At 41.1% G+C, this 22,460-nt stretch overlaps 1 protein-coding gene and 1 long non-coding RNA gene across 3 annotated transcripts in view; one reads left to right on the forward strand and one right to left on the reverse strand.

Annotated features, from left to right (window-relative positions):
* Nucleotides 1-22,460, forward strand: part of ADAMTS12 (ADAM metallopeptidase with thrombospondin type 1 motif 12) — a 396,268-nt gene that overhangs the window by 280,594 nt on the left and 93,214 nt on the right. For both annotated transcript variants that reach the window (XM_049707993.1, XM_049707992.1), the window contains exon 17: nt 19,386-19,512. In XM_049707993.1, the coding sequence (XP_049563950.1) occupies nt 19,386-19,512 (127 nt within the window). The remainder of the gene's footprint in view (nt 1-19,385; nt 19,513-22,460) is intronic.
* LOC125964002 (uncharacterized) overlaps nt 1-22,460 on the reverse strand; it is a 234,804-nt gene that overhangs the window by 177,354 nt on the left and 34,990 nt on the right. The window lies entirely within an intron of this gene.

Genomic DNA, 22,460 nt, shown 5'->3' on the forward strand with positions numbered 1-22,460 from the left:
AAATCTTAAGAACACAATGAAGGTTTATTTTTAACCCAGTCTAAATCTGGCACAGATTAGATGGCCTTGCTTCCTCTTGTAGCTGAGACATCTGAAGTTGCCCCACAGGGGAAGGGAGAAATTGAAGAGGCAGACTGGCCCTTAATAACGGCCTGGGCCTGGAGTGACGCAAACCGCTTCTGCTCACGTTTCATTGGTTGTCCTCAGCCCTGTGGGCACAATCCAACTGCAGAGAGAGGCTGGGAACTGTAAAGGGGTATGTGTTTGTAGAGTGCGGACTCTTGTGGCCGCAGTGCTAGATGAACATCTCTGGGGCCTCTGGGGGCAGGGGTCGGGGCTGTTCTGGTACTTGGGGCTCTTCACTCATTTGGGGGCTTTAATAGTAGACTCGGCCTCTCTTTCTTCTTTTGGATCCTGTCCAAGTCTGTTCGGGAACTTTCTGCCTCTATTGTTACTGCTGCTCATAAAACTAGGACAGCTATTGGCTGAAGTACCAGAATCAGCAATGTAGCAAAGGGAATCAAAGTGATGGAGAGAAGGGGTCAGGAGAGCACAGCCTCCACCTCCCTGGCTTCCCTCTCGTGTACTTTGCTCCATTTGTTCACTTGCTCCTTCCACCCGCCCACCCCCACCCCCCAGGAAGTAGTCGTGGAAAGAGATCCAGGGACAGACATTGAGTCGTGGCCCATCAGCCTTGTGAACAATTTTCGTATTACTGATTTCTTTCTTTCCCTCCTTCAGTATAGAAAACCAACAGCTCCCTTTTAGAAATCACAGGAATCCTATGTTCATTTCAAAATGTGTGACATCTTGAAAATCCTGAACCTCTGGAAATCTGTCTAGGTCAAATCTGGCGGCAGCCGTAAAGGGCATCAGTAAGAGTCAGCCCTGCTCTTCCCACTGCTGCCCAGGAGGGCTGGGATTTTTTGCTGAGAAGCAAAAGCAATTTAAGCAGAAAATAAGTAGGTGAAAAATATTTCCCTGAGGAGAAGTTGGGAGGAAAATGAGGTCATCGGGACTGTAGTTCACAAATACTTTTACGATTTTGCATCCCTTTTGTTCTCTTTTTTGCAGTGACGTACAGCTTTAAGCTTTAAGTTTAAATCATTTATTCCAGGACACCACGGAGAGAAACTCAGCCAGTCCTGCCTGAGCAGGGCCTTCTCAGAGAAACACGAGATTATCCACCCCACACCCCCTTCTATTTCAGCATGGGCCGGACCCTTTGCATTGCTTGTGTAGTATTTCAGAGCGTGGGAAATACAATATAAATGGCTGATTTGTGCAGTGGTCATAAAGATATATTCGTATTTAGCAAGGAGATGAAACAGCCCTACCAAACAGCAGGCGTTTGGCTTTGATACAGCCTGATCCTTCAGGAGCATCTCTGCCTGACTTGGGCAAATGTCACTCTGGTTATTAAACCTTAACAGATGCTATCATAGTGCCCATGTGCTTACCTGAATTTCAGCCATGCTATCTATTTGAGTGGCAGTGAGCTCTTTAATTCTGGCAGAGAAGGATGGCAGCATATCTACCTTCACGCTCTCAGACATAGAGAATGAAATGCTAACATTCACATGAGACACTCACGGCTAAATATAAAGATGGAAGACTGCCCGAAACACTGAATCATTCAATGATGTATTTTTATTTCCTTTAAGTTAAAACTTTCTATATTATAAAACTAAGTGAAATATGTTACTGAAAAATTAAAGTCACCACCCTAACATACATGCACTTCGGTACTTTGCTTTATTGCCTTTCAATATTATTTTCTCTCATCATAGATGTATATAGTTGTGTGCATATGGATGTATTTATGTACATATACACATGTTTTCACTTAACGTCATAACGTGGGTACCATTCCATGTGTTATTCAGTCTCCATAGCTATCATTTTTGTGGATACATTATATTTCACTGGCAAGACAAAACAAAATTCCCTTAGCCGGTTCCTTATTGATCATCATCGTCTGATGAGCATCTTTGGGCCCATGTAAAGAATGATCTCATTAAATTTTAATTTGTAGATGGAATTTCTAGGTTCAAAAAGTAACATACTTATACCAAATGTTAAGAAACTTATTACCACATTGATTCCCATCAATTGATTCCCATTGATTCCCAAGGTTACAAACAGGTAGTAGCAATCATTTTATTTTATTTTGCTTTATTTTATTTTGTTATCGTGTTATTCTAGTTTTACACTTTTTCACGGGAAAATATTGCAAAGGCCCCAGCAAAAAGGAGAATGCAATACCAAATTCCTGTAAATCAACCACTCAACTTTATCAGATCTTATTATGTCATGTTTGTTTCAATCTTCATTTTTAAAGAGTAAGAAGTTGCACAAATACACTTGAAGAGCACTGCCTAACTCCACTCCCTTTCCTTTTCCCCCGGAGTTAACTAGGGTCAATGTTTTATTTCCATGTGGGAGAAACACTAGAAGGGAAGGAAAAGAGGTAGAAGATCTTGGCAGTGGTCTAGGGAAGTAATAATAGTGGCTTGAACTAAAGCTAAGGTGGTACAGATGGAAAAACCATGAAAATGTGGACATATTTAGGAGCTGTACTAGACTGAACTTAATGGTTGATTCCATTTATCTTTTGATAGAGAGTGGTTTGTGCATGAGGAAGTGTTGAAGGGTGACCCCCAGTGTTCTCCTTCGCATGACTGGCTAAATGGTAGTGTCACTCACTGAAACAGGGAACATGTGACAAGAAACAGATCCCAAGAGGAGTTTATGATTATATGAGTTCAATTAAAGCGCCTATGAGATTTCCAGGTGAAAATGCCCAAAGGCAGTAAGTAACATGCTTATTTTAAAATGTAGGTCAGACTGCCTACCTTTGTCAGCTTGGCTGCTATCACAAAATACCATAGGCTGGGTAGCTTCAACAACAAACATGTATTTCTCACAGTTCCGGAGGCTGGGAAGTCCAAGATCAAGGTGCTGGCAGATTCGGTTCTTAGTGAGAATCTTCTTCCTGGCTTGTAGATGGCTACCCTCTCTCTGTATCCTCACATCTCATGTGTCTTTTTCTTTTTATAAAGACATCAGTTCCGTCATGAGGACCTTACCTTCATGACATAATTACCTCCCAAATGTGTCGCCTCCAAATACCATGACACTGGGGGGTTAGGGCTTCAACATATGAATTTTAAGGGGACACATTCATTCCATAGCACTGTCCTAACAAATTTATTTTATCCAGAGTGAACTCCTGTTGTAATTATTTCGTTGTCTTTCTTGGTATTATATTTCTTTATGGATTTTGGAATAGTAATTTACAGGCCTGATTTGAGTGTGATTTCCTTTTAGTTTCTTTTATTTTTCTCTTTCCTGTCCCTTTCCTCCCTTTTTCTCTCTGTGTGCACCCACCCTTTCTAGTTTTTGCAGTTTTTTCCTGACTGCACTGTGGGACCTCATTTCAGGACAGGACTTGCTAAGGTGGTTCAAAATTGCCTCTCCTAGTGACATTGAAAATACGTTAGGAATTATCACAGAGCCAGTCTGGCAGATGGGCTGAGTGCTCGCATGAGAAGCTGAGTCCTTACTTTGCAAACTTCCTGGCCTGAAAGTCATCAAGAGTTAAGGCTCTAAGAAGTTTGTGGTGATGGTGGTCTCCTTCCCATCTCAGGCGGAGCAGTTAAAGCCCTCGTATTTCATGGGGGCTGTGCACATGGCCACCACCCACCAACAGCTTCTGGCTGAGAGCCCGGCAAACCCTTCACCTAAGTCCTGCTCACCCTTTTGCCGGGATGTTTACCTACATTTAAGCATTGTGACATTTTGGTCTTCCCTTTTTATATAGTTATAATTTAATATCTTTTATAATTTATATTTTACATATAATTTACATTGTGCATTTGGAGCAAAGAGCTGCTTAAGTATAAATTCAAGAAGATGGGGCTTCCTTGGTGGCGCAGTGGTTGAGAGTCTGCCTGCCAATGCAGGGGACACGGGTTTGTGCCCCGGTCCGGGAAGATCCCACATGCCGCGGAGCAGCTGGGCCTGTGAGCCATGGCCGCTGAGCCTGCACTCTGCAATGGGAGAGGCCACAACAGTGAAAGACCCGCGTATGGCAAAAAAAAAAGATGTAATCAGTCATTGGCTTCTTATCTGGAGGAAGGCTTTTGGAGGAGAACCAAAACAACGAGTTCCAAGGGGAAGATGAAGCTCTGCCTCCGCTGGCTCAGTCCTGACCCTGCCAAGGAAGAAGGGCCCGGTGGGGCTTTGCCTGTACCCGTCCACCCAAGGCTGTCACACGTCTCTAAGTCAACAGCCCTCCCCTTCCCAACCAGGCAGCTTGTGTTTACAATCAGCTTCTTCTAGCAACTCTGTATCTGTTTGCTTCAAGAGAATATTTTGCCTCCACATATGCACCCCTTCTCCTTTTTTAAAACATGGATTTAAATGAAGATGCCTCCAGGAACGAGGACAAAATGAGTATATTTACAGAAGAATCCAAAAAATACAATTTGAGGGAAAATGCAATAATTTTTGATGAGATGGGTGAAGGACAAGAAGCGAGTTATGTCGATTATTGTAGACAAAATTTTGTGATTAAATCTGGAAAAAAGGCAGCCTGTTCTTTCTGCTTTTATTTTATTAACAGCTGAGGTAGTTAAAGTTATTTAAAATAAAATAAAATTTGTGATTCAAAAAAAATTCACCAAGATGTTATTTCCTTAGTTTGACTATTTAAACATTTTTATCATCTTTGTTCAAGAGCAGAAATCCATATGAAAAATTGGCAGGAGTATTTTATAAATTTAGCTAACTGTCATCAAAGCCAGCCCACTTATTTTCCACAGCCCACTTTTCCAAGGTAAAGAGGACCCAGAGTATACCAGCAACAGGCCTCTCTCTCCACTAGTGTTCGTTCTTCTGTCCTCTCCACCATATTTGCTTTCACTCCTGCCTTATCTGTGGGGCATGACTTTGGGGTGACTCTGGGAGAATTTAGGACTAGCTGTCCCTTGGGAAAGGTTGGAAGGGAATGGAATAGCAAGTGCTACCATTCATTACAAGAGGCTTGTTGAAGAAAATTTACCCTGGTCACCCATCGAAAGATCAACCATGAAAGTGCAACCAATGGATTATCTGTGGAGGAACAGCTGCAGAAATGGCTTGACACAGATGCTGGTCTCAATAGGAAGCTTCAGGACTCCTTATTAAACAAAAAAAATATTTTGGCAAAACCTCAAGATCACTTTCCTAAAAATGTAAAAGCCATAGTTTTGCCCCATGGCAACCCTAGTACTGCAGGAATCTGTCAGTTGTAATATATTCTAACCAGAATTCCCATGTGTCTTATAAAACTTACAGCAATGGCACTACTGTCAGACTGTCATCACTTCTGAATGTGACCTTTGCCAGTTGTGTGCTCTGTTGTCTCCTCTGTGCTGTGTTTTTGGTCTAGAAACACAACAATGGCTTGCACAAAAGGGAGAACATTTTCTCCTGCCCCACCCTGGACGTCACCCTGCTTGGCTGAATTCTCTTTGGAGCGTAGTCATTGTTCCTTTGTTTAAGGAACGTCACATTCTCATAGGAAAAGGCAAATACTGAAAACTCCACTGACATATATACACTAACATGTATAAAATAGATAACTAATGAGAACCTGCTGTATAGCACAGGGAACTCCGCTTCGCTGTACAGTAGAAACTAACACAACATCATAAAACAACTATACCCCAATTAAATGAAAAAAGAAAACTCCAAAGACCATGCGAAGCTCCTGGAGATTGCTTGAACTGTTCTAAGCTGCCCTAGAAACTAGATCATGTTCATTAGAAATAAATACATGTAGAACAGATACTTACATCACTGAAACTAGTTCTTACAGAGTCTGACAGTATTCCTAGTAAGGCTCAAAATAATCACGTGCATTTGAGATATGTCCACATATCCTTGCTAAAGCGTGAAAATAATAAATAAGGGCACATATTTCACTCTGATCCTGATGGGTGACCATATAGTGATGTTTAGAGGACAGAAAATCAGAGTCAGATACTTCCTTGACTTTTTAAAATTGCGCTCGGCGCTAATCCGTCTGACTTTGTCCTCTGTAACTGTCAGGTAGGATCAACCAAGTCCAGATATTGATCTCTAAAAATATCTGGAGGCATTTTTTTTTTTTTTTTTTGTGCAGAATGCGGGCCTCTCACTGTTGTGGCCTCTCCCGTTGCAGAGCACAGGCTCCGGACGCGCAGGCTCAGCAGCCATAGCTCACGGGCCCAGCCACTCTGCAGCATGCGGGATCTTCCCGGACCGGGGCACGAACCTGCGTCCCCTGCATCGGCAGGCGGACTCTCAACCACTGTGCCACCAGGGAAGCCCTGGAGGATTTTTTTAATATGTAGGACTTCATAAAAATAGTAGGATTTATTGAGATGCATTTAAACATATGCTATGGAATGAGGATTATATAGTTTACCACATGCATAAATATATAAAATAAACTACGAGTGATACACAGTGGAGACCTGAAAACCTTCCGGTTGTACTTCACTGATGAACTAATGGAAACTCTTAGCCCAGAGTAGTTAATCTGCTTTTTTTAGTGATTGCCCTAGAGTTTGCAATATATGTTTACAGCTAATCCAATCCACTTTCAGATAACACTGTACCACTTCAGTGTTATGAGTACTTTATAATAACAAAATTATAGGCAGTATGAGTACCTTATAATAACAAAATAATCCTGGTTCCTGCCTCTCGTCCCTTGTATCATTTCTGTGATTCATTTCATTTCTATATGTGTACCTAAGCATATATACATATATATCATATATACATAAGCATCATAATCAAAATAATTGAATACATTATTGGTATTATTATTTTGAACAAACTGTTTTCTGTTAGATCAACTCAGAATAGGAAAAAGGAAAGTTTTTATTTAACCTTCATTTATTGCTTCTTTAGTGTTTTTCCTTTCTTTATATAGATCCAAGTTTCTGATTTTTAATATTTTCCTTTTTTCTAAAGAATTTCTTTTAACATTTCTTTCCTGCAGGTCTATTGGCAACGAATTCCTTCAGTTTTTGTTTGTCTGAGAAATTATTTCTCCTTCACTTTTGAATGGTAATTTCACAGGGTGTGGAATTCTAAGTTGGTGGGGTTTTTCCTCTCAACACTTTAAATATTTCGCTCTGCTCTCTTCTTGCTTGCGTGAGTTCTGAGAAGTCGCATGCAGTTCTTTCTTTGTGCCTCTGTAGGTAAGGTGTTTTTCCCTCTGGCTTCTTTCAGGACTTTTTCTTTGTCTTTGATTTTCTGTGATTTGAAAGTGATATGCCTAGGTGTACTTTTTTGGGGTTTTTGGGGGGCATTTATTATGCTTGCTGTTTTGGGGTATCCTGGATCCACGGTTTGGTATCTGATATTAAGTTGCCAAAATTCAGGTTCCTGTGGTAGTCAGCTTATGAGTCTATACTCTGGAAAGTTAGGAAGTTCTGACTGCCTCTATTCACTCGTCTGTCTCTCCAGTCTTGGGAGCAGCAGTTTGCCCTGTGCCCTTTCCTCTCTCATATCCAAGAAGCAGTGTTGATTTTTCAGTCTGTTCATCTATTTACTTGTCATTACAACAGAGTGGCAACTTCCAAGTTCCTTACATGTGGAACCTTTAACCGGAATTCTTTCCAAGGTGGCTAATCTAATATTCTCTTATTCTACTGGTCGTCTTAGTCCCATCCCATCCCATTTTTATCACATGCAGCCAGCAGAGTAGTCCCTCCCCTGTTTCCAGGGCCTTAGTTTTGTTCCCTAATAGTGCACTTGCTGGGGATTTCTCAGTTGGTTTCTCTGAAGGCTTGCTTTGCTCAACGTACCCTGCAAAATGCTGAATGTTTGCTTTTCTTGTTAACCCTGTGAGTTTTGTGAGATGTTGCAGGCCTCTAACTTTCTTTAAGTGTGTGCTTTGCCTGATTTGTACACAGTGGCTGCAGAAGAGGAGTTATAAGCAGGAAAGAATACTTCTTGATCGTGGTAAATTTTGAAAATGGTTCCTACCTGGTTCCATTAAGCATTCTTCAAGCACCAGCGATGCTCCTGTTTGAGCATTTCTTACGTATTTCTTATATAATTTCTTTCTGACCATGACAGTCAATGTATGTAATCAGCTCATTGGGATTTCAGGGAGGAAAAAAACTATCGGCTTTCAGTCTTACCAATGTTGTGAGAAGTATGGGTTTCAGCAATTGATAAGAGAATCAATGTGTTTGAGCTCTTGCAGTGATGGGACTCAAGTTCTTCTTGACTGAGCCTTCATTATGAAGGATAGATCTGAACTCATTGATCAAGGAAATCAGAGATGAAGGGGGTCAAACAGCCAGAAAATACAAAGTAAATATTTAGTGGGAACTGAAATTGAAAGTTGGTAGATTTAGGATGGACTTGTCAACAAGATATATGGTTATACAGTTCCTACCCTTGCCATCTTCTATGAAGTTACATGTTATTTCTGTATATTGTAAGGGAATTGTGGCAGTGCCCTCTGTTGAGTCATAGAATTTTTATCATCTCACGTTATTAAAATCAATGTTATATCCAATTTTAGGAGAATTATAGATTATGTCCTAGTGTAAAATTTAACTTATACTGCTTAACTTGTACTCAAGTGGTTATAAAAAGAGATCTTGGTATTTGTCAGTATTTTAAAAACCATGTATACAGTACTTTGAATCTCTTTCAGGTGATGTGATTAAATATTCAGTGCTTGACTACCTTTGATCTTAAGTTTTGATATAGTAGGAAATATTGCATTTTCTGCCGTAGGTGGTTACAATAAGTTGTCTTTACTTGCTTTCTCTATACCCTTCCTAACTTGAATTTTTGAGCGAGGAAAATCTTATATGAACTAAATTAACCATATAACAGGCTCCCTTTATTTTACAATCTCAGTATTGAATTGAGAATATGATGAGCTATGTAACTGTTTTATTTCGTTTTGGTTTTGGACATAAGAAACTTTATTGCTCTTATATCAAGGTATAATTTCCACTTGAGATGATCAGGTTCAGGGGTATATGAAGATAATTATTTTTTTAACATCTTTATTGGAGTATAATTGCTTTACAATGGTGTGTTAGTCTCTGCTTTATAACAAATTGAATCAGGTATACATATACATATATCCCCATATCTCCTCCTTCTTGCGTCTCCCTCCTTCCCTCCCTATCCCACCGCTCTAGGGGGTCACAAAGCACCGAGCTGATCTCCCTGTGCTATGCGGCTGCTTCCCACTAGCTATCTATTTTACATTTGGTAGTATATATAAATTCATGCCACTCTCTCACTTCATCCCAACTTACCCTTCCCCCTCCCTGTCTCCTCAAGTCCATTCTCTACGTCTGCGTCTTTATTCCTGTCATGGCTCTAGAACCATTTTTTTTTAAGATTCCATATATATGTGTTAGCATACAATATTTATTTTTCTCTTTCTGACTTACTTCACTCTGTATGACAGTCTCTAGGTCCATCCACCTCACTACAAATAACTCAATTTCATTTCTTTTTATGGCTGAGTAATATTCCATTATATATATGTGCCACATCTTCTTTATCCATTCATCTGTCGATGGACACTTAGGTTGCTTCCATGTCCTGGCTATTGTAAATAGAGCAGCAGTGAACATTGTGGTACATGACTCTTTTTGAATTATGGTTTTCTCAGGGTATATGCCCAGTAGTGGGATTGCTGGGTCATATGCTAGTTCTATTTTTAGTTTTTTAAGGAACCGCCATAGTGTTCTCTATAGTGGCTGTATCAATTTACATTCCCACCAGCAGTGCAAGAGGATTCCCTTTTCTCCACACCCTCTCCAGCATTTATTGTTTGTAGATTTTCCAGTGATGGCCATTCTGACTGGTATGAGGTGGTACCTCATTGTAGTTTTGACTTCCATTTCTCTAACAATTAGTGATGTTGAGCATCCTTTAATATGTTTGTTGGCAATCTGTATATCTTCTTTGGAGAAATGCCTATTTTGGTCTTCTGCCCATTTTTGGATTGGGTTGTTTGTTTTCTTGATATTGAGCTGCATGAACTGCTTGTAAATTTTGGAAATTAATCCTTTGTCAGTTGCTACATTTGCAAATATTTTCTCCCATTCTGAGGGCTGTCTTTTCGTCTTGTTTATGGTTTCCTTTGCTGTGCAAAAGCTTTGGAGTTTCATTAGGTCCCATTTGTTTGTTTTTGTTTTTATTTCCATTTCTCTAGGAGGTGAGTCAAAAAGGAACTTTCTGTGATTTATGTCATAGAGTGTTCTGCCTATGTTTTCCTCTAAGAGTTTTATAGGGTCTGGCCTTCATTTAGGTCTTTAATCCATTTAGAGTTTATTTTTGTGTATGGTGTTAGGGAGTGTTCTAATTTCATTCTTTTATATGTAGCTGTCCAGTTTTTGCAGCACCACTTATTGAAGAGGCTGTCTTTTCTCCATTGTATATTCTTGCCTCCTTTATAAAAAATAAGGTGACCATATAGCGTGCGTTTATCTCTGGGCTTTCTATCCTGTTCCATTGATCTATATTTCTGTTTTGGGGCCAGTACCCTACTGTCTTCACTACTGTAGCTTTGTAGTATAGTCTGAAGTTCGGGAGCCTGATTTCTGCAGCTTAGTTTTTCTTTCTCAAGATTGCTTTGCTATTCGGGGTCTTTTGTGTCTCCATATAAATTGTGAAATTTTTTGTTCTAGTTCTCTGAAAAATGTCATTGGTCATTTGATAGGGATTACATTGAATCCATAGATTGCTTTGGGTAGTATAGTCATTTTCACAATATTGATTCTTCCAATCCAAGAACATGGTATATCTCTCCATCTGTTTGTATCATCTTTAATTTCTTTCATCAGTGTCTAATAGTTTTCTGCATACAGGTCTTTTGTCTCCTTAGGTAGGTTTATTCCTAAGTATTTTATTCTTTTTGTTGCAGTGATAAATGGGAGTGTTTCCTTAATTTCTCTTTCAGATTTTTCATCAGTAGTGTATAGGGATGCAAGAGATTTCTGTGAATTAATTTTTGTCTCCTGCTACTTTACCAAATTCATTGATTAGCTCTAGTAGTTTTCTGGTAGCATCTTTACGATTCTTTTTTTTTTTTTTTTGTGGTACGCGGGCCTCTCACTGCTGTGGCCTCTCCCGTTGCAGAGCACAGGCTCCGGACGCGCAGGCTCAGTGGCCATGGCTCATGGGCCCAGCCGATTCACGGCATGTGGGATCTTCCTGGACCGGGGCACGAACCCGCGTCCCCTGCATCAGCAGGCAGACTCTCAACTACAGTGCCACCAGGGAAGCCCAGGATTCTTTATGTATAGTATTATGTCATCTGCAAACAGTGACAGCTTTATTTCTTCTTTTCCAATTTGGATTCCTTTTATTTCTTTTTCTTTTCTGACTGCTGTGGCTAAAACTTCCAAAGCTATGTTGAATAATAGTGGTGAGAGTGGACAACCTTTTCTTGTTCCTGATCTTAGAGGAAATAGGTTCATTTTTTCACCATTGAGAATGATGTTGGCTATGGGTTTGTCGTATATGGCCTTTATTGTGTTGAGGTAAGTTCCCTCTATGCCTACTTTCTGGAGGGTATTTAACATAAATGGGTGTTGAATTTTGTCGAAAGCTTTTTCTGCATCTATTGAGACGATCATATGGTTTTTCTCCTTCAATTTGTTAATATAGTTTTTCATATTGATTGATTTTCGTATATTGAAGAATCCTTGCATTCCTGGGATAAACCCCACTTGATCATGGTGTATGATCCTTTTAATGTGCTGTTGGATTCTGTTTGCTGGTATTTTATTGAGGATTTTTGCATTTATGTTCATCAGAGATATTGGCCTGTAGTTTTCTTTCTTGTGATATCTTTGTTTGGTTTTGGTATCATGGTGACGGTGGCCTCGTAGAAGGAATTTGGGAGTGTTCCTCCCTCTGCTATATTTTAGAAGAGTTTGAAAAGGATAGGTGTTAGCTCTTCTCTAAATGTTTGATAGAATTCGCCTGTGAAGCCATCTGGTCCTGGGCTTTTGTTTGTTGGAAGATTTTTAATCACAGTTTCAATTACAGTGCTTGTGATTGGTCTGTTTATATTTTCTGTTTCTTCCTGGTTCAGTCTTGGAAGGTTGTGCTTTTCTAAGTATTTGTCCATTTCTTCCAGGTTGTCCATTTTATTGGCATATAGTTGTTTGTAGTAATCTCTCATGATCCTTTCTATTTCTGCAGTGTCAGTTGTTACTTCTCCTTTTTCATTTGTAATTCTGTTGATTTGAGTCTTCTCCCTTTTTTTCTTGATGAGTCTGGCTAATGGTTTATCAATTTTGTTTATCTTCTCAAAGAACCAGCTTTTAGTTTTATTGGTCTTTGCTATTGTTTCCTTCATTTCTTTTTCATTTATTTCTGATCTGATCTTTATGATTTCTTTCCTTCTGGTAACTTTGGGGTTTTTTTATTCTTCTTTCTCTAATTGCTCTAGGTGTAAGGTTAGGTTGTTTATTTGAGATGTTTCTTGTTTCTTGAGGTAGGATTGTATTGCTATAAACTTCCCTCTTAGAACTGCTTTTGCTGCATCCCATAGGTTTTGGGTCATCATGTTTTCATTGTCATTTGTTTCTAGGTATTTTTTGTTTTCCTCTGTGATTTCTTCAGTTATCTCTTGGTTATTAAGTAATGTGTTGTTTAGCCTCCATGTGTTTGTATTTTTTACAGATTTTTTCCTGTAATTGATACCTAGTCTCATAGCATTTGGTCGGAAAAGATACCTGATACAATTTCAGTTTTCTTAAATTTACCAAAGCTTGATTTGTGACCCAAGATATGATCTATCCTGGAGAATGTTCCATGAGCACTTGAGAAATTGTGTATTCTGTTGTTTTTGGGTGGAATGTCCTATAAATATCAATTAAGTCCATCTTATTTAATGTATCATTTAAAGCTTGTGTTTCCTTATTTATTTTCATTTTGGATGATCTCTCCATTGGCGAAAGTGGGGTGTTAAATTCCCCTACCATGCATGTGTTACTGTTGATATCCCCTTTTATAGCTGTTAGTGTTTACCTTATGTATTCAGGTGCTCCTGTGTTGGGTACATAAATATTTACAGTTGTTATATTTTCTTCTTGAATTGATCCCGTGATCATTATGTAGTGTCCTTCTTTGTCTCTTGTAATAGTCTTTATTTTAAAGTCTATTGTGTCTGATATGAGAATTGCTACTCCAGCTTTCTTTTGATTTCCATTTGCATGGAATATCTTTTTACATCCCCTCGCTTTCAGTCTGTATGTGTCCCTAGGTCTGAAGTGGGTCTCTTGTAGATAGTATATATATGGGTCATGTTTTTGTATCCATTCAGCCAGCCTATGTCTTTTGGTGGGAGCATTTAGTCCATTTACATTTAGGTAATTATCGATATGTATGTTCCTATTACCATTTTCTTAATTGTTTTGTGTTTGTTATTGTAGGTCTTTTCCTTCGTTGTGTTTCCTGCCTAGAGAAGTTCCTTTAGCATTTGTTGTAAAGCTGGTTTGTTGAATTCTCTCAGCTTTTGCTTGTCTGTAAAGGTTTCAATTTCTCTGTCAAATCTGAATGAGATCCTTGCTGGGTAGAGTAATCTTGGTTGTACGTTTTTCCGTTTCATCACTTTAAATATGTCTTGCCACTCCCTTCTGGCTTGCAGAGTTTCTGCTAAATGATAAGCTGTTAACCTTATGGGGATTCCTTTTTATGTTATTTGTTGTTTTTCCCTTGTTAATTTTAATATTTTTTCTTTGTATTTAATTTTTGATAGTTTGATTAATATGTGTCTCAGCATGTTTCTCCTTGGATTTATCCTGTATGGACTCTCTGCACTTCCTGGACTTGATTGACTATTTTCTTTCCCGTATTAGGGAAGTTTTCAACTATGATCTCTTCAAATATTTTCTCAGTCCCTTTCTTTTTCTCTTCTTCTTCTGGGACCCCTGTAATTCAAATGTTTTTCCATTTAATGTTGTCCCAGAGGTCTCAAAGACTGTCCTCAATTCTTTTCACTCTTTTTTCTTTATTCTGCTCTGTAATAGTTATTTCCACTCTTTTATCTTCCAGGTCATTTATCCGTTCTTCTGCCTCAGTTATTCTGCTCTTGATTCCTTCTAGAGAATTTTTAATTTCATTTATTGTGTTGTTCATCATTGTTTGTTTGCTCTTTAGTTTTTCTGGGTCCTTGTTAAACATTTCTTGTACTTTCTCCATTCTGTTTCCAAGATTTTGGATCATCTATACTATCATTATTCTGAATTCTTTTTCAGGTAGTCTGCCTATTTCTTCTTCATTTGTTTGGTCTGGTGGGTTTTTACCATGCTCCTTCATCTGCTGTGTGTTTCTCTGTCTTCTCATTTTGCCTAACTTACTGTGTTTGGGGTCTCCTTTTCGCATTCTGCATGTTCATACTTCCCATTGTTTTTGGTGTCTGCCCCCAGTGGCAAAGGTTGATTCAGTGGGTTGTGTAGGCTTCCCGGTGGAGGGGACTAGTGCCTGTGTTCTGGTGGGTGAGGCTGGATCTTGTCTTTCTTGTGGGCAGGACCGCATCTTGTGGTGTGTTTTAGGGTGTCTGTGACCATATTGTGATTTTAGGCAGCCTCTCTGCTAATTGGTAGGGTTGTGTTCCTATCTCGCTAGTTGTTTGGCATAGGGTGTCTAGCACTGTAGCTTGCTTGTTGTTGAGTGGAGCTAGGTCTTAGCACTGAGATGGAGATCTCTGGGAGAGCTTCTGCCGTTTGATACTATGTGGAGCTGGGAGGTCTCTGGTGGACCAGTGTCCTGAACTTGGCTCTCCCACTTCAGAGGCACAGGCCTGACACCCGGCCAGAGTGCCAAGACCCTGTTAGCCACACGGCAGATGAGTGGTTTATTACCGAGGATTTTAAAGCACAGGTACCAATAGCCGGATGAAGAGATTCATAGCATTAGGTTGAGAACAAAGAAACTTCAATCCTCTTGGAGTTTGGAGCCCAGCACGGTGGCACGTGGAGGCATTTTGCTTCACCAACTTGGAAGCTCTCTGAAACCCCTCCTTTTGTATTTTAATGGTGGCTTCACTACACAGCCATGGTTGATTAAATTCTTAGGCATTGGTGATTAATTCCTGAAGATAATTCTTAAAAAGTAGAAGGTCTTAACTGATCTCTCACTGCTAGTATCTAATAAGATTTACCAAATATTTACAGGTGCATGGTGACACTCTCATTGCTATGTGGAGAAAACAACTCAGAATCCTCTATAAATAACATTTTGAATTTGATTGTCATATATTTTAGAATGTGATTGATTTCCACTTAATGCCCTTTTCAAGTAAATACTTCTAGATAAGCAGCTAACTTAGTTCTGGGCCAATATATTGATTGGCATCCTTAATTAACTAGAATTTCTTTGGGGGCTGTGTTCAATGTGTAAGAGAAAGGGGCCAAAGGCAAAGCCAGATTAAAAACCAATATCATTTGTCTTTTTTGAATACCAGGGAAACTTCAAGGTCATACAGATTCAGCCTTAAGCTCTTCTACTTTCTGCATTTGCAGTGTTACATCATGATCACTGCTCTTAATAGGATGACCTCATTCTAACCCCCTCCACAAGAGGTATTACAATATGCTATATCAAAGAAAGATTCTGTTATTCCAGCAGTTGGTTTACAGAGTTAATTAATGACTATGTCACTCAAGACTGATGGTTTGATTTTTTTTTTTACTACAAAGGAGACATCATCAGTCAGGGTGCCCTGCACACCCAAACAGAATACCTTGACTACTTTCAAAGGTGTGGGTTGGACTTAGGGAAACCAAGAAAGATGATTCATTACCTCTGTCCATTAATAGTAGAGGATTGGGGGAACAAGGCTACCATCCTAGGCCTGAAGAAGTAAAAGAAGGAGCAGTTATCCTAAGAGACAGCACCTCCATTCGCCAAATCCAACTGGAAGCCACAGCAATCTATAGCATCAGCTTCCCAGGGTTCCGAGCAGCTGCAGAAGGGATCTGGAATGGAAACAGAAAAAGTGTAACACAGGAGAAGATGAAATGAAAAGTCAATAAAATCAGTAGTGGTTAGTATCCTAGCAAGCCAAGCTGGATGGTAGCTCTGGGTCTTGTCTTGAGAAAGGAAGAAAGCTAGCATTTATTGAGTACTGTTCCACTTACTACTGCTATATAACATATCAACCTAAATTTAGTACAGTAAAACAGCCATCATTTTACTATGCTCCTGGTCAGAAATTTAGACAGGATGCAATGGGGATGGTGTGTCTTAGCTTCACAATGTTTGGCATCTCACCTAGGAAGACCTAGATGGCTAAGAATGACTCAGATGCCTGGGAGCTGGAGTCATCTGTAGGCTTCTGTGCTCAGATGACTGGCACCTGGGCTGGATGGCTCACTGGGGACTGTCAACTGGAGCACCTACACCTGGCCTCTCCAAGGGTGTAGGCTTCTTACCCCATGGCAGCAGAGGCTCCTGAGAGTGACAGATCCAAAAGAATCAGATAGAAGCTGCATGGTCTTTTATGACCTAGCCTCTGAATTCACACAACTTCATTTCTGCATTCAGTCCCAGGCCAGGGTAACTAGACTCCGTGTCATGATGGAGTGATATCATGGTCACGTTGTAGAAGAGCATGCCAGATGAGAGATTATTGTTGCAGCCATCTTTGGAAAATACAACTTGTCATATTCACATTTACTAAGGCAATATGAACTAATAATTTTGAAACTTTCTGACAATAGTTGCAACAAACTATTCCAAGTTAATGGTAAAGTTACATTAACCAGAATCCTCTTATTAGCCAGTGTTTTCAATGATTAAACTTTATCTTCCCTTCATGGATTATAGATTTTTAAATGTGGAAAACACTCCCAGAAATCAACTAGCTCAGCATCCTGCCCTTAACCAGTCTGAATGTCATTATTCTCATTTTCCTGCATTTAGCCAAGTGACTGGGTAGAAGGAAAAGTAGACACTAGAACCCAGGACCCTTGGATTTTATTTATTTAACCAGAATTTGATAAGGCATGAAATTATAGATTAAATTTTACCAAATGAACCCACAAGCATCAAAGTAGAGGCAGAAGCACCTGGCCAGGTATTGTGTTCCTATAACATGGGAGAAATCAATCTTCTGAGCTGGAGCCCCTCAATGGAGGGTTTGGGCTTAGCTTCGTATGTGTCAAGTGAGAACTCAAAAGCTAGAAGAATAGAAGATTAGTGGTCACCACGACCGTTAGTCCCAACAGAAAAACCCTGACACGTTGCTATTAATTTTCCTCCGTGCACTTGGCAGCATCTGCCTGGCCCGTCCATCCGTTCATCTGGCTGCTGGTCCAGCAGATCGACCCATGAAATGTTATTAACTTCCTGGCGGAGACTTTTTATAATGTTCTGTGCCCTCCTACTACTTCTGGAGTCAAGCCCTGAGTATGCTTATCTTTGCTATCCATGCGCAAAAACAAGGCTTTTGGGGCATGTTTCCAATCTCTGAGAGTCACCTGACAGTTGCCTTTTATTTTTGACATCAAGCATTTGCCAAACTACCCAAAGTTCTAATGAAACGTCTAAGAGCTGAGCTTTTTCTTTTTTCTCTTCTATGATGGCACATACACGTCAGCTTTTCTGGCTTCAACCATTTTGGTCTCCACTCCACTCATATTGTCTAAGACTTCTCTGTAGGTGTTCATGTCTTTCCAGACAATGACTCACTCATTGTGCCATGAAAGTTTCTTTCATAATGTTGCTTCCAACTGTTCGTAGTGCTTTATTTATATGACCAAAGAAAAAGAACACGTAGTCTATCAGTTGAGAAAGCCTGAGTGGTGGAAAGGTTACCTATCTCTTCACAAGAATAAAATAACATTAATTTAACAGTAAAATATTGTTGATTTATTTTAAAGGCTTCACTTACTGTTCTGCAACTCCCTCTGACATTTTTAAATGGCGAGATGCAGTGTCTGGCACCTGAGTATGCAGGCAGCCCGGGAGACTGGAGGAGTCCGCGTGAGGGAGTGTGAGGCAGTAGGTGGTAGGGGAGCCGCCCCAGTTCGGGTCCCGCCAGCCTTGTGGTTGTGGGGAAGCCCCTCCAGGTCATGGGCGCTAAGGTGAGGAGGTGACTAGCTTATTGGTGCACTTGTGACCTTTCCAATTCTGGGCTTCACCAGTGAGCCTACTCGAGGCCTGGATGCCCTGAGAGCTCAGGGCGCTCCCCTCCGTGCAGACTGATGGCTCCATCCCCAGGGCCTCCGTCCTCAGTCTTCTCACCCAGACTTGCACATTTCTCATGGAAAGAAGCATTAGCCCTCTCCAGAGAGCTGATGACTCTCTTTCCCACTGTCCTTTACCTCCTAGTCCGTGGGGTTCTGGCCACTCCTCTGCGTTCTCTTGCTAATGATATCCTAGCTGCTAGCAAAGCCACTGGTCCTTTGTTTTCCCTTCTCAACCTATGTGACTTCATTGTGCCTCCGTTTCCTCATCTAATAGCAGTAATGACAGTGTTGACTTCATTGAGTCGTTGTGAGGTTTCAGTCATTATATATCATGGTGGATAATAGGTACTACATTACACACACACACACACACACACACACACACACACACACTTACATATGTATATATATTTGTCTGGGACATATATAGGTAGTCACACACACACATACACAATTTTGAATAGTGCCCTGGGCAAGGCAAGCACCACATGTGTTAACTATTGTTATATATCCAAAGTCACATCCAGCCCACACATGTGCTTTTCTTTCCTGTGGACCTGGTCATTCCCATGTGCTTCTCTTACTTACTTACTTACCAACCCGATTTCAGAAAGCAGCAGTATTATCAATCCCTGCTATCAAAACCCTCTACTTTAAAAAACATCACCTCTCAAACTTCACAACATTATTTTGAATTTGATTCCTGTCTTTCAGAGTTTATAAACAACTAATATAAAGCTCCCAACTCCTCCATTCCTTCATTAAAATAGTAATCTATGATTGTGTTATAACAACTGGTGATGGTATCTGCTTTCACTATATAAATCTCACCTTGTTTTTTTTCTGTTTTTTTTTTTTTTTTGGCATATGTGTGTTAGTCTTGTCTCCACAGCTAGATTGTAATCTTTATATTAGACTATATATTAATCTGCCTATATTATCCGTGGTCCTTCCTAAGCAAGATCTTTTCCACCCATTGCCTCCTGCAGCATGAGTAGAGAGAATAAGAGGTCCCCATTCCTCACCCCTATGTTAAAACCAAATACTTTATGGACAACCTTCCCATCAGCTGTAGGCATGACCAGGGGCCTCACCTGACACTGAGAATGTAGGCTCGGGATTTAATATGTGTGAACCGTTCTGCCCGACCCCCAGGTATACGCCGCCAGACTGCCCATTGCGTGAAGAAGGGTCGCGGGATGGTGAAAGCTACGTTCTGTGACCCAGAAACACAACCCAATGGGAGACAGAAGAAGTGTCGTGAAAAGGATTGTCCACCCAGGTAAGCGTCGGTAACAGCTGGAGAGCTGTGTGTCTACCTGCAGTGGTGGCTGGTTTAACAGTAATCCAGGGCTCCGTGCTGCAAGGGGGCTGTGTGGCTTTGTTATTAGAATAATTACGGGAAAGCTGTCACAGGTTCCTGTGGCTATGCTGTTGGAACCTGTGACAAGCTGTGAAGGGGACATTTTCTCCCCAGAGAGCAGTACTTCTTACAAAGCTTGTGTGATCTGTGTTTAATTATTTGGTAAGACTTAAGTCCCAAAGCGCTGTTGAAGAGAATGGTATGTAAATCATCCAAAAATTCTTTAGCTAATTGGGCTTGGCTCTTCCAAGAGCACTTACCAACCAGTGCAACAGAAGCTTCTAGATAACATGCTGACACATTCAGGTCGCTGCCTGGAAGAGTGGACTTACAGACCAGGCTTTCTCCACCTCAGCACTGCTGCATTTGGGGCTGGATAATTCTTTGTTGTAGGGGGCTGTCCTGTGCATTGCAGAATGTTTAGCAACATCCCTGGCCTGTGTCTATTTAGATGTTTGTAGCACTCCATCTTCCCCACCCAGGTTGTGACAACCATAAATGTCTCCAAACGTTTTTTGCTAAATGTCTCCTGGGGGCACAATCACCCTTGGTTGAGAACCACTGTTATACAGGTATTCACTTGCTCCTAATCGTATTGGTTCAAGATTCTAGAAGGTAGCTGGGATGTTATCTGGGGAAGAGGAAGAAAGAGAGAGAGAGAGAGAGAGAAAGGAAAGAGAGAGGAAAAGAAAGAAAGAATTAATTCTGGGGAGTGTCTTCATTCTCTCTTGTCCTTAAACAGGATGTAGTTCGGTTGCAGATTCCATCAGGCATTCATTCCAGTCCCAAGAAGACATATTAAGAAGAGTTTAGTTTAACAGGAGGGAGCCAGTTGGCATAATCAATCTACCAAGTGACAGGCTGAATTCTAAAGAAGAGCTGGAAGAATGGGATAAATGCCAGAGAACTAGGTCAAAAAGAAGTGTCTAGACAAGTCAGTTAAGTCAAACAGTGTCAGCCTCTTATAGGCCCGAACAGCGAGGTCCCAGAGGCCAGGCAGTTCTCATCTCAGAGTCAGGTTGATTCTCTATCCAGTTCTGTGGTTTCTTCCAGGTACAAAGTGGGCTGTGAGGTCCAGAGCTGGACCCCACCTCCACTGAGGCAGGACAGAGCTGCTGCTCTTCCCTGTAACTCTCTTGCTGGGAAGAACTAGGGACTTGAGCACAGGATTTGGCCCCTCTAGGTTTTGTATGTAATTGCAGTTTCTATAAATCCTTCTTAGGGAAGAACGAGCCAGGAAAGAGGAATGTTTCCTGTCGCTAGCCTTATCTAATCAATAGCCTATCACGCCGCAGAGCTTATGGGCTTCCAGCATACTTATTCTCCCTCAGAGTTAACGACTGTCATGTCACTTCCTTTTGCTCTCACTAGCTGACTACCAGTACATACACACCTGGGATTCTCACCTCACTTTTCAAAGCCACCCTCCCTGGTGAGTGGCTACCTTTTTAAAACCACAGCTGTTTATTTCTTGAAGCTATCCCTGGGGTTCAGGTTCTCATTTTTATTATTTTACTTAGTCTGCCTGGGCCTTAATATTACCAGCAAATATTTGTTCAGCATTCATTATTTTCCATGAGAGATACGACAGTGATAATAACCATGTAACAGTTACCATTTACTGAGCACTGTGATATTGTGATATAATAAGAGATATGGGGCTTCCCTGGTGGCGCAGTGGTTGAGAGTCCGCCTGCCGATGCAGGGGACACGGGCTCGTGCCCCGGTCCGGGAAGATCCCACATGCCGCGGAGCGGCTGGGCCCGTGAGCCATGGCCGCTGAGCCTGTGCATCCGGAGCCTGTGCTCCACAACGGGAGAGGCCACAACGGTGAGAGGCCCGCGTACAGCAAAAAAAAAAAAAAAAAATAAGAGATATGTCTGGATACCTGGTTCCAGGCAGACCTCCTAATACTCAAGGCTAACTAGCTCAAAGCCTGCAGCAGGTCGACGTACAGCAGACTCCTCAAAGAGGCATGCATCTCACCCCTTAGTCTGTGTCTGAGGAGAAGCAAGCACTCTGCTAGGCCTGGTGGGCACCAGAAGGTTTTGATGTGGGCACTAACCAGCTGGGACCAAGGTAGAGCTGGGGATATTAGCCGTGTCCATAAAAGCAACATGGTCAAAGAAGACTGGATTGAAGATTGTAGCAGCTCTCTATTTTAGAAGAGACATCAATCGGTATCTGACATTTTCTTATTCACCTGTAGCTAAAATCTTGGCTTCACTATTTTCAGAATTCAGTTGCCATAGGGTGGTTATCTTTACGTACCTCTGCACTCTAATTACAGAACTTTCTAGTTGAAGGTGACTCTATAATAAGATACAACCAGTGCTAGGGACTTCCCTGGTGGCGCAGTGGTTAAGAAGCCACCTGCCAATGCAGGGTACACAGGTTTGAGCCCTGGTCCGGGAAGATTCTCCATGCTGCGGAGCAGCTAAGCCCTTGCGCCACAACTACTGAAGCCCATGTGCCTAGAGCCCATGCTCCGCAGCAAGAGAATCCACCACAATGAGAAGCCCATGCACTGCAACGAAGAGTAGCCCCCGTTCGTTGCAACTGGAGAAAGCCCACGCACAACAGTGAAGACCCAATGCAGCCAAAAATAAATAAATAAATAAATTTATTAAAAAAAAAAAAAAAAGATACAACCAGTGCTAGAAGGAGACAGATACTGGGGCAAGAGTCCAGAGGCTGGCAGACAGGAGATGAGCTGAGACTGAAGCCTGATAGACACAGAGGAGGAGCCTTGATAGAGGAATTCTTAAGTGATACAGGCTGAACTCTGGAGACTTGAAGTTGGCCCTGAGTGTAGTCATATGGTGGCTAAAATCTAACCCCCAAGATATCCACATCCTGGTCCCTAG

Source organism: Orcinus orca, chromosome 3, assembly GCF_937001465.1.
Source record: "Orcinus orca chromosome 3, mOrcOrc1.1, whole genome shotgun sequence".
Classification (NCBI taxonomy): Eukaryota; Metazoa; Chordata; class Mammalia; order Artiodactyla; family Delphinidae; genus Orcinus; species Orcinus orca.